This window comes from Dromiciops gliroides, chromosome 4 (assembly GCF_019393635.1).
Source record: "Dromiciops gliroides isolate mDroGli1 chromosome 4, mDroGli1.pri, whole genome shotgun sequence".
NCBI lineage: Eukaryota > Metazoa > Chordata > Mammalia > Microbiotheria > Microbiotheriidae > Dromiciops > Dromiciops gliroides.
Genome location: NC_057864.1, coordinates 389,691,841 through 389,705,191, shown reverse-complemented (window position 1 = coordinate 389,705,191; position 13,351 = coordinate 389,691,841). Strand labels below are relative to the sequence as shown.

General features: G+C 38.2%; 1 protein-coding gene across 2 annotated transcripts in view; it reads left to right on the top strand.

Moving 5' to 3' along the window:
- Positions 1–777: 777 nt before the first annotated feature.
- The window catches only part of KATNA1 (katanin catalytic subunit A1), a 38,830-nt gene continuing 26,256 nt past the window's right edge, over positions 778–13,351 (top strand). The window contains exons 1-2 of one of the 2 annotated variants that reach the window (XM_043962629.1): positions 778–875; positions 12,119–12,293. In XM_043962629.1, the coding sequence (XP_043818564.1) occupies positions 12,132–12,293 (162 nt within the window). In that variant the 5' untranslated portion in view covers positions 778–875; positions 12,119–12,131. The other variant, XM_043962628.1, reaches the window with a different exon arrangement.

Below are 13,351 nucleotides of genomic sequence, written 5' to 3'. Positions count from 1 at the left end.
GGGATTTGGAAGAAAGCCTGGGATGCCAGAAAGAAAGGAGGAGGTAGAGTATTCCAGGCATGGAGGTCGAGGGAAAGAGGAGTCAAGGATGACACTTAAGTTTCAAACCTGTGTAATTGAGGATGGCGGTGCCCTCAACAGTAACAGGGAAGTTAGGAGAGGAGGGTTTCAGTTTTAGACATTTTGAATTTAAGATGTTTGAAATATATAACAGGCGGATGGCGATGTTATATTTACACACACGATACATACGCATACATGTGTGTATACATACATACACTGTTGTCTCAAAAGCTATTAAAGCCTAAAATTGCCTTAAGACTTTTGGGACTGTGTGTATGCGCGCACTATATCAATTAAAACTGAACTAAGACTTTGGGGACCCCGTGTGTGTGTGTGTGTGTGGACTCTATCTCCTCTCTGTTTCTCCATATATATAGTCTAGGTTTTTTTTTTCGGCTTAGAGAAAGGACAGAGCCTCAGACGAGGAAAAACAGGAACCCCTTTTAGCGGAGGCGGGGTTGGTGGAGAGTTCGCTAACGGTAGCCTACACCTCATTGAGAGGTACTCTGGGGGCAGTGGGACCCAGGCTCGGGCTCAGCTCGCACTGTGCCCTCGGGAGAGGATGCCTGGGATGCTGCGGCTGCGCATAGAACGCTCGCGACAGGTACAGCCACGGTCCTCGCCGCTGGCCCCGCCCCCTCGCCGGCTTCTACGCACTACCCGGGAGAGCGAGAGCCGGTGCGCGCACGCACCGATCGTCCTCGCTCCCGCGGCCTTCCCTTTTCCTACGCATGCGCCAATGTCGCCTGGGCCGCCGCGGCCACCGCCGGAAGTGACCCTGGCGGGTTTGACTTCAAATTCTCAGTGAGGAGGTACGGCGGCGCCGGAGGGGTGGCGGTTGGGCGGGGAAGTGCAGGGTAGGGTCTCTGGAGCTTCTCTTCTTTGCTGCTGGGGGTGGACTGAGGGGCCTGCTCCGCCCCCCCGCCTTCCAGCCGCGGTGGGCGCTTTCCTCCCCCGAGCCCCCGACCCAGCGGCGGACCCAGGTGAGCGTCTCTCCCCTCCACCCCTCCCATACCCTCACTCCGAGACAGTCAGCTCTGAGGCTGGGGGCTGGGGGGGGGGAGTCAGGGGGTCCCGCCCCGCATTCCGTGGTGATCACTTTCCTCTCGGTCCGAGCCCCAGCCTCCAGTCTCCGACTTTGTTGCTTGACACACCTGCTCCTCCGAGCTGAGGTTTGCCCTCTTTCCTGGGGCCTGGGGACCGAGCCGGGGCCGGACCCCAACCCCACCCCCCGCCTCGTGTGACCCGAGAAATCCTGAGGCCGGGCTAGCGGCCGTGGTGGTTGAATTCTCCGTCTGCCCTCTCCCCCCTTTCCTTCGTTCTTCCCCCTCCCTTCCCCAAAAATATTGATTTTCAAATGTAGTGTCTTTACCTTTATTCTGGCTTGATGTGTCATTTTGAGAGTAATCATCATTTTAGTTTTTCTTAGCGTTGTCAAATTCTAATTGCCTTCCCCCTCCCCCTTTAAAAAACAAAACAGAAAGGAGTTAGGTAGCTTTGGGGGAAAGTTTCTTTTTCCCTGATGTTGTTCCTTGTTGCATTATGGTAGAGTTCCAGGGAAACGTGATTTTTCCTTAAGTGGACGTGCTTGATCGTTCCACGCGAGCACTTTAAGAACGAGTAAATGCTTCTTGTTGTAGTTGTGAATTGCCTGGTGTATAAGCAGCCGACTCCCAGGACAGGGACAGCCTAGTCATCACTTTTAAAACAGTTCATCTTTTGACTTGAGCCCTGCTTTGACTTGAAAAACTTCCCTGCTCTTTTAGAATGTGTGCGGAGAGCTTGGCTTCTTAGTCACAATGATAGAACACTAAGATTTCTCATGTGATTTATGTACTGTTCGTACAGGCTGAAAAGTTCTCAGTATATAGTATCTAATAATATATTTTATCTACAGATATAGTAGCCCAACTTTTCCATAGGAGGATTAAAGGGTTTTTTTAGAAATTATCAATATTTAAAGGTGGTTCCTTGAATTAGATTTTTTTAAAAATTCAAAGAATAATTGGCATAATGGGCATTCTTATGCAAAGAAATGATAGCAACCCTTTCAGCCAAGCATTGATAACCTTACACTATCCCGTATTTCTTCTTAGCTTTATATCTTAAGTTAAAACTTTGAAAGACAATATTGATTGCTTTTCCACCAGTCTTAGATAATACACTTCCAAAATTTAAAATGGAGTACATGGTTGAATTTTCAGTTTTTCCTGAACAGGGCTAAATATTTTCCTTTTATTTTTAACCATATTGACTGCTTTACAAAGATAGTGTTATTTATCAGAAGTCATAGTATGTTTTCTGCTGATAAAATTCTAAGTACATTTAGTCCATCCTGCTTGTTTGATAGCTACCTCAAATGTGGCTTTTTGGCTCTATTGTTTTTGTTGAATTTCTTTATTCCTTCTCCCCCTCCCACCCCAGTTTTGTCTAGGATAAATTGAACTTTATATCTTATCATTAAATTAGTATGTATGTGACTTTTCCCATTAAACATTTTCTTACCGAAACAGTTACATTTATGAACAATGATAAAGAATAGTGTCCTCACCTCCCCACTTTTAAAATGTTTAATTTTTAAAATACTTTCTGAAATAGTTTGCTTTAAGGTACTCTTGTACCACAGCAATAACATTGTCAAGCTTTAAAATGAGGAAAAACATCTACCATGTTCTGAGTGGTCATGGATCATTCATTTGTGATTATTCATCATTACCAGTAACTAATTTATAATATCTGCATAATAAACCCCAGATGTTAGTTCAGAATTATTTACCAGTAGAACACCTTGCTCTTTTTTGAAGCTTGATTTACTGAACTCGGATGACTATTTTAAACTTTTTGGTTTGACTTCAGATTTTATATATACACACACACATAAAATATTATCTAATATTATATACATATACATGTATATATAAATTTAAGTAGGCCAGCCTTGCAGAAAGGAGCAGAAAATTTTTCATTGATTTTTGTCCATATTTTAACAATGTCCCTGTACTTTGATGCCCCCAAACTCTAGCACCTCAAGTAAATAAATTTAGAGGAGTTTATTTTTTTTCTTTCATTCTTTTGGGAGCTTTTAGAAAAGGAGATAAAGGACTAAAGATTAAATTTTTTTTCTTTATTGCCTTTTTTCCATCTGTTTAAACAGACACTTCTAACCCCCCACCCCCCTTCTGATTATTCCCTAGCTGTATGGAAATAAAAAGAACTGTATCCACACTCACTACATAGATATCACATGTGGCCTGACCTTTGTGACACATCAGATATCACTGCATTTCATTGAAAAAATCTGATCTTGCTGCTTATTTTATTAGCATCTTGCTCAATTAATTTTAATGAGTTTAGTCATCAGTTAAGTCATTAATCCCTTACAAGCCTTGTAAACAAAGGGTGACTCTCATGGGATGAGAGTAAGTGGAAAAGCTTGTTCTGAAATAATGTAGGTGCAAGCTGTGATTATTGTGAGAAATAATATTGTATGAAGTTAAAATTCTTTGAAAAAATTTTGAATGAAAAAAAATTCTTTGAAAAAATTTTATTAAAATTATAGAAAATTTGTGTTTTTTTGTAGAATTGCATTAAAATGTTGAATTAATATCTAAAGTTCAAAATTATAGTTAAAACTAGGTGTATTATTAGCTTAATGGAAATTTAGGGTGAGTATTCAGGATTAGAGAATCTTGTAGAATTATACAGTACTGTCATTAAATTGGGGTGGAAGATGGTGTTTAGGGTTACAAAACTATTTAAAAGTGTAAAGAAAATATTCTCTCTGCTTGGTACAGAGTGATTGTGCTATTTAATTGTTTTTTAGGTAGCTGGGTGTTTTCTTGAACAGGAATTTTTTTTTAAAAAACAACAAAACAGTTATAAAATGACATTCATTGCCTCTAAGGAATATCTTACATTTATTCTAAAGTACCTTTTAAAAACAGAGGTTGAGAAACCTTTTTTTTTACTTATCACTGGTTTCCACCCCTCATTCCCTTTCACAAAGAGGCAAAAATGTTTACTTATTTGTGTGTACAACATGCAACCCTAATTTTTTTATAAGTCTCTTAAACACAAGGTAGCCCCACTGGATCATAGATTTAGAGCTAGAAGGGACTTTGGAAAACTTTAGTCTACCACTATCCATCTCTGGTTCATGTATGAGGAAATCAAAGCCCAGAGAGGTAAAACAACCTGCTGAAGGTGACACAAATAAAATATAAAAGAGAGTATTTGAACTGGTTTTCTGACTTTGTTCACTATACCACATACCTCTAATTGTGGCAGTGCTTAGCAATCATTTAATCAATCAGTTAGTAAGCATTTATTCTGTATTAGGCTTTATATATGTAGTGGTAGCTCAGAAATTATTGACCATCATCGTTAATAATCTGGGTTTTTTCTCTTCCTTGGGAATGCGAGCACTAGCAATACTAATTCTGCACCATAAAATTTAGAGTTGGAATGAATCTTAAGCTATTATCTAGTCCAGCTCCTTCATTTTACAGATGAGGCAACTGTGGCCTGAGAGGTAAAACCCCAAATCACAGAAAATTTAAGTGTTTGAACCAGGATTTGAACTCAGGTCTTCTCACATGAAATTCAGTGTCCTTTTGTACTGTACGTACCATGCTAGCAAACAAGGTTGTTTTTTTAAAAATCTGTATTAGAAAAACTAATACCTGCTATTTTGTCTTGTTTAGCATGTCAACATAAATTAAGATGCATCTTTCTATTTTGGTTGATCATTGCATTTCTAATTAATTCTAGATCACATAAGGCATTGTTTTACTTATTCTTTCAAAGAGTACATTGGATAGTAACATTGCCTAAGCTTGTCATTGGAGTGTTTTGCAGTAGGAAAAAATGCCTCTCCAACTGCCAAAAAATCTTTGTTTTCTTGAGTCCCATTAAAAATAAATTTAAGGGCTGTAAGGGAGCCAAGTTGGTGGAGTAGTCAGAAGAGTTGTCAAAACGCCCACATCAGCATATGGAGATATGTGGAGATATTAGGGACAGGGTTTGGTTGAGGAGCATGCTGCTGGGAGCATTCCAGTGTGAAAGAGGCAAGAAGAGGTCCCAGATCCATCAGAGAGGGGCCTAAACTTGTTCTGGAAAAGGTACCAGTTGGCATCTCTGTCACTCACTACCCAGTTCTGAATCATAGATCTAGGGCCAGTTGAGAAGGGGACCGACCTATGCTGAGGGTTGCATTCTAAAGTGAGTATTGGTCAGGGATCCTTAGCTCATTACTGAGCAAGCAGCAGCTGTGTGGCTAGGACTCTAGGACAAGTGGGGTCTTAGTTCTAGCCTCCAAACCAGTCTGAAGCTTACAGAGGAATAACCAAGGCAGGAGTCCCAAACCAAAAGGGAGCCAACTGTTTGGTTATTCTGAACCAGTAGAGGTTTCCTCCTGGCTGATAGCTGAGCTCAGCAGCAACTATTGAAACTCCAAAGGAAGCAATCCCACAGACCTGTAGCTCAAACCTAAACCCAGTTCAAAAGTTTTGCAGAGTTCAAACTAGGAGGGCAGTGATCAGACTTTACCTTAAATCATACCACTTTGGGAGCACTGAAGCTTGCAGGTCCCCAGCCTGAGTTGTGCCTGAGATCCTGAAATAACACAACAATCAATACCCCAAGAAAGCAACAGAAGGACCAGTCCAAACATTACATCCAGAAGTGTGCAAAGCCTATTCCTAACATAAATCCTAAAGTTAGAAAGTAGGATGGAAGAATAAGCAACAAAGAAGGAATCTCATCTTAAAGATGAGTCTAATCTCGACTGGGAAGTACAAGATACATACCCAATAAAAGAGAATGATACCATAACATCTACAAACAAAGCCTCAAAGACAAATGGAAGTTGGCATAAATTCAGCTAGAATTTCTGAAAGAGATGGAGCAAGAGTTTAAAAAAGCATAAAAGGGGGGGCGGCTAGGTGGCGCAGTGGATAAAGCACCGGCCCTGGATTCAGGAGTACCTGAGTTAAAATCCAGCCTCAGACACTTGACACTTACTAGCTGTGTGACCCTGGGCAAGTCACTTAACCCCCATTGCCCTGCAAAAAAAAAAACCAAAACAAAAACAAAAAAAGCATAAAAGGGACAGCTAGGCGGCACAGTGGATAGAGCACTGGCCCTGGAGTCAGGAGGACTCTGAGTTCAAATCTGGCCTCAGACACTTGACACTTACTAGCTGTGTGACCCTGGGCAAGTCACAACCTCAATTGCCTCACCAAAAAAACCCCAAACCAAAAACCACAAAAATGATTTTTAAAATGAAATTAAAGCACTTGGGGGAAATTTAGAAATTAGAACTATGGAAGAAAGAATTAATAACTGGACACAAGAGATGTAAAGTCTTAGCCTAACCACAAACTTCCTCAAAACTAGAATGAAGCTAATAAAAACTAAAGACTCCAAGAGACAGCAAAAAAATACTAAAATAAAGTCAAAATACTGAAAATAATGGAAGAAAATATGTTAGCCCATAGCAAAAACATTGAATATGGAAAACAAAGTGAGAATTTAAAAATAACTGGACTACCTAAAAGCCATGACAAAAAAAAAAAGAGTTTAGACATCATATTTAAAGAAAACTGCCAAAATCTCTTAGAACCAGAGAGCAAAGTAGATCTCCTAGAAGGAGGTCACCTCCTGCAAGAAACCTCAAAAAGGAAAAAACTCTGGATATCATAAACAAAATCCAGAGCTTCCAGATCAAAGAAGAAATATTGCAAGCAGGCAGAGAAAAAGAATTCAGATACCAAGGAACTATAGTCAGAATCATTTATGATTTAGCAGCCACCACTTTAAAGGAATGGAGAGCTTGGATAACCTAAGGATATAGGATATAGGATTACAACTAAGAATAACTTTCTTAGCAAAACTGAGTATAATGCTATCTGGGGAAACATTAATTTTTAATGAAATAGAGGACTTCCAAGCATTCCTGATGAAAAGATCAGAGCTAAGTAGAGACTTTGAAGCACAAACACAGGAGTCAAGAGAAACCTAAAAAGGTAACCATGAATAAACAACCATAAGGGAGTAAACAAGGATACATTGTTTACATTCTAATATGGAGAGATGAGACAGATATGTGAACCCTATCATTAAGTGTCATAAAGAGAGTCTAATTAGAAGGACTGGGAGTAGTTCTGTTATATCTTGATCTTTAAAAAAAAAAAATTTGGGGGGTGGGTGGGACAGTGAGGGTTAAGTGATTTTCCCAGGGTCACACAGCTAGTAAGTGCCATGTGTCTGAGGCTGGATTTGAACTCAGGTCTTCCTGAATCCAGGGCTGGTGCTTTACCCACTGTGCCACCTAGCTGCCCCCTCTGTCTTGATCTTAAAAGAAGAATGGCAAGGAAAGAGATAAGGAATACATGCAGGTGAAGGAAAAGAGGAAGATTAGTGAAAATTTTCCTATGTAATAAAGATGAACAGATAGAAGTCTATACAAAATGAGGAGGGGTAGAGGGAGCAGCTCACATTTGAACCTTCATATATAAACTGGTCAAAAGAGGGAAGAATACATACACAGTGGAGTTCAGAAATACATTTCATTCATCAGGGAAGCAAAATGGAAGGGGGAGAGAAGGAAGAAGGGGAAATAAGGAGAGGAGAGTTAGTCCTAAGTAAAACAAACTAAGAATTTGTAAAAGTATTTGTAGCTCCGTGGTGGCAAAGAATTGAAAATAGGGGATGCCCATCAATTGGGGGAATGGCTGAACAAGTTGTGATATAGAAATGTGATGCTGTAAGAAATGAATGAAATCAACATGACTAATGTATAAATATGTTTAATATGATTGTACATATTTGCTTGCAGTCTTGGGGAGGGAAAAATTTGGAACTTAAAATCTTAGAAAAACGAATGTTGAAAACTATCTTTACATGTAACTGGAAAAAACTAAAATACTATCAAGGAAAAAAAAAGATGAGTGAAATGAGGGGTGAGGAGTCTAGGATAAAGATAAGGCTACAATCCCAAAAGACTGAAAGGATGTTGGTGCCTCCAAAAAAAAGCAATCGAAGATTTTGGGGGAAAGTTTCAGAGAAACTTATGAAGACTGATATAAACTGATGTATTATGAAGTGAACAAAACCAGAACAATTTATACAGTGCCAACAATATTGTAAAGACAAACACTTTTGAAAGACTTAGGGACTCTGATCAGTATATTGACCAACCATGATTCCAGAGGACTTATGATGAAACCTGCCATTCATTTTTCAACCCTTTGCAAAGGGTACCTCCCTCCTCCAGTTGAAAAAGCAAAGGAAAACAAAATTCATGTAAGGAATATGCTTAATGAAGCAAAACAGATTTCTACCATGTCTTCCTGTCTTTATGATGAAATGATTATATTAATATTTATATTAGTATTAACCCATGTTATAAAGATAAAATAAAATTATTCTATCAACTTCATCACTCAGCTGGAACTGCTCCCCAGTGTTAATGGTGATATTTTAGCTGCTGATTTAATTTGACTCTCTTTTCTAAGTCCTTATCCTTTTCAGCCTATTTGACATCCTTCTTGCTCTTGCATTTGACACTGTTGAATACCCTTTTCTCCTGTATATTCTTTCCTTTGGTTATTTGTGACCGTTTTCTTTTGGTTCTCCTATTATTCAATTACTACATCTCCTTTGCATACCTTTTAACTATGGGTATATACCAAAGTTCAGTCATTGCCTCCTCTTCTTCCTCAACTGTTTCTTGTTAACCCCATTAGCTCCCTTGGGCTCAAGTATTATTTCTATGCAGAAGAGTCTTAGATCTGTGTATTCATCCCCAGTCTCTACCTTAACTTTAGTCCCACAATACTAATTCCTTATTGGCTATTTTAGACTGGATATCCTGGAGACATCTCAAACTCAGCATGTCTAAAACTAAACTCATTAACTTTCCCCTTAAACTCTTCCTTCTTCTGAACTTCCATATTTCTTTTGAAGGCACCAATATCCTTATTAGTCTCCTGAGTTAATAGCCTTTTCTTTAATTTTCTTTTTCTTTTTTTTTTTTTTTGGTGGGGCAATAAGGGTTAAGTGACTTGCCCAGGGTCACACAGCTAGTGTCTGAGGCCATATTTGAACTCAGGTCCTCCTGAATCCAGGGCCAGTGCTTTACCCTTTGCACCACCTAGCTCCCCCCAATAGCCTTTTCTTTATCCTAGGATCCTCACTCTTCCTCAGTCCACATATCCAGGCAGGTGTCAGTTTCACAAGACCAGGGCAAAACACTTAACCTTTTTCTTCCACACTTTCCTCAGCTGTAAAATTGAGATAATAAAAGCACCTACCTCTCAGGGTTGTTGTGAGGATCAAATGAGATATTATTGGTAAAGCACTAAGCACAGTGCCTAGCACATAGTAGGTACTATATAAATGCTTATTCCCTTCTTCCCAATTCTTCCACCTAACAGCCTTGTACTATATAATTAATTAACCCATATTTACTGTGTCTATTCTATTTATATTTTTCCAAATATACTTATATAGGTACTTGTCCTCCCCAGTAGAATGTAAGCTTCTTGGCAGTAGGGATTGTTTCATGTATTATATTTGTAGTCCCCACACAGTGCCTGTCATGTATTAGGGACTAAATAAGTGCTTGTTGATTTATTAAATTATAAGGAGGCTTTTGGAACTGTGATTTCATCTACAAGAGGAACTCTTGATGAGGAAGCTTTGCTGATACAGATCAGCTCATATATAACTTAGAGCTTTAGAGAGTTTCATGGGGGAACTAAAAGGTCATGTAACTGGTGTGTTGGAGGCAGGATTTGGCATATTCCTAACTTAAAGGCTACCATTCTTTCTACTTTACAATTGTTTCATTTCAAAAAAATTTACTTTGTTTTTAATTTTAGCAAAACAAAACAAAACAAAAAAAAAACCCTGAGGACGTCTATATTTTGTTTTGCTTTTCTCCTTCCTCCCTAATGAGGGTTAAGTAACTTGCTCAGGGTCACACAGCTAGTAAGTGTCAAGTGTCTAAGGCTGAATTTGAACTCAGGTCGTCCTGAATCCAGGGCTGGTGCTTTATCCTCTGCGCCATCTAGCTGCTCCCCAGTTTCTATATATTGTAAAGCAGGAGAAGATTGTTTATGAAACCCTTTTAAAGTACAATTTTCTCACCCACATGGTAGGGGTTAAGGTTGTGGTGTCCCCATGATCTGGAAAATCTATGTAAAATTTTTTGGCCCTCTTTTTGTTTCAGAGAAGAAGTCTGATTTTTTTTCTTTTTCTTTTATGGGGTATTTATAGTACCTTATTGTAAAATGTGGGTTACATACTTGGTCATAGGCTCTGTGTCATCTGCTGGCCTTTGAGTGTCATCTGTGGCTTCTGCAAAACTCCCCCCAAATTCCCATTTACTTTCTTATGTCAACTCCCAATATATCAAAACTGCAATGGTGAAAGTTGTGATTGTGGAAGGGATAAATGTATATGATAAATTCAACATATGATTTTCAAATCTGTCCTGCTTCTCTGTGATTTCCTTCTGCCCTACTGTTCTGAAATCTCTCCCCTCTGCTCCTCCTTTTAGAACCCTTTCTTCATTCCATTTCCTTGTACCTCCCTCCTCCAGTTGAAAAAGCAAAGGAAAACAAAATTCATGTAAGGAATATGCTTAATGAAGCAAAACAGATTTCTACCTTGTCTTCCTGTCTTTCTGATGGAAATATGATTATATTAATATTTATTAGTATTAACCCATATTATAAAGATAAAATAAAATTATTCTAATGTAAAATCAATATATTCTATTACTATAGCCTGTAGCATACATCTGATTCTCCCAGAAAGTAAATATTTATACAATATGTACAATATAATAAATATTTATACCTTTAAAAGGTTCCAAAATGCACCATTGTGTGAAATTTTGCAGTTCTTTATTCTGTGCATTCTATACCTCAGATAACTTGATAATTTTATAGTAAAGTAGAAGCAATTTACTAAGTGAAAAGAGAAAATATTAATTTTTTAATTGCAAAAAAAGTTAAATATTTAAATAGGAAACCTATGGGAGGATCTTTGAAAGAATAAAACTGCCACCTCTGATTTGTTTAATAAACTGTTTCATAGATGAAGTCATTCATCATAATAAAATTATGTTACTGAAAGGCAAGATTTGAATTTATTTCTGTCTTCAAATTTAAATGTCTCTCACAATTGAGATTTATTAAAGGCTTGTTTTATTTAGTCTCAAACTCGCAAATAAAAATTTGCTACAATAAATGGATAAGAAATTGAGTTGTTATATTGGGCCAAGGGCCACATTGCCCATCTAATGTAGTAATTCTACTTTAGATTGTCAAAGGGATGGTTTGTACCCAAGCACTATTTTTCTGTGTTAAATACAAATTTATAGGGGCAGCTAGGTGGCGCAGTGGATAGAGCACCAGCCCTGGAGTCAGGAGGACCTGAGTTCAAATCCTGCCTCAGACACTTAACACTTACTAGCTGTGTGACCCTGGGCAAGTCACTTAACCCCAATTGCCTCACTAAAAAAATAATAATAATTAAAAAAATACAAATTTATAGCTTTGGGTCTTCTCATTATATATTTGTAAGTTAGTGTTTTTCATGCCTACTATCCCCCTGAATATCTTTACTGTACATTTTTCTTTGATTGTTAAGATTATGACCCAGGAAGAGTCAGCTGGGATCCCCTTTTTCTCCCTTAAACATCCCTTTTTTTAACTTCCCTGATTCCATCAAGAGCACTGCCATCCTTCCAGTTGCCAAGGATCACAGCCTTGGATTCATCCACTCAGAACTTTTAGAACAGCTTCTGATTAGTTCTAGGTTCACAAATCCTACTTAGTATATAATTTTGAATAGTATCTTTTCAAAGGCTTAAAATTCATCCAGAACTTTTTCTTCCGTTATGGTAATGATTTAGTCTGAGCTGCTCTCTTCTGGAACTCTAGGTCTTGAATAATGTTCTCTTTTGTCTCTGTGCTTAGGCCCTGTCTGTGATACCTACTGTTAATAGACACAAAACATGACAAATATTTCTTTTTTTTTTCAGCTTCCATTTGAGCATGAGTCTTCTTATGATTAGTGAAAATGTAAAATTGGCTCGTGAATATGCTTTGCTGGGAAACTATGACTCTGCGATGGTCTATTATCAGGGAGTACTTGATCAGATGAACAAATATCTGTACTCAGTCAAAGATACATACCTCCAGCAAAAATGGCAACAGGTGAGAATCATATCTCAAATTTCTCTCCTCTCCATCCTACACATGCAAAGTGATTTTTCTAAAGCACAGGTCTGACCATACCACTCCACTCCTCAGTAAGCTACAGTGACTCACTCTTGCCTTTACAGATACAAACTCTCTTGTCTGGCATTTAAAGGCCTTTACAATCTGGCTCCAAACTACTCTTCTAGTCTTATTGCACATTACTCTTCTTCATTCATTCTAAAGTCCAGCCAAACTGGTTGCCTGGCTATTCCTTATACACAGCTTTTCTTCTCCCATTTCTGTGCCTTTACTGGCTTCCTCCCCCCGCCCCTTCCTTTTGTTCAGCAATATACGTCTTCCTTACCTCTGCCTTTATAATCTCTAGTTTTCTTCAAAATTGAGCTCAGGAACTACTTTTTACATGAAATGTTTCCCAACTTCTTCCCCATCACACTGCCTAGCACCTCTTCCCCTCCAAATTGTCATCCGTATTTCTTAAGCTTGTATGTACATGTTTTTCTCATTATAGAATGCAAACTTCTCAAGGACAGAGACTGTTCATTTTTTTCTTTGTATATCTATGCCTAGTAAAATACTTAGAACTTAATGGGTACTTAATAAATGCTTATTGATTGGTTGATATTTACTTTTGCTTTAGTTTAATTACTCAGAACAGAAACCTTTTAAGAAGAATTTGAAAGATTCAAAGTTATATAGATGTAGTATAACCTTATTAGAACATGGAATCATATGAATTTGGGCATTTAAATAGAACTACTATCTATGGTAAAAAAAACCCCAAAAACATTATATCCCATTCAGTCTGTCCCAACTAGAATTTGTTAAAAGGAAGTTTATTCTGTATCATTCTGATAATCTAATTATAAGACAATATTGTTTCACAAAATACATTGGCAACAAATTTAGCATTTTCTTCAGAATCAAATTTGAAATAGATTAGGGCATCTTAGGAGGGCCTTTTGAGACTTCATTATCTTCCATTAGGGTCATCTAACCCTGTAGAGTGATGTCTTCAGGATGATGCCTTGACAAAGCTGAATTATATTGTGTTA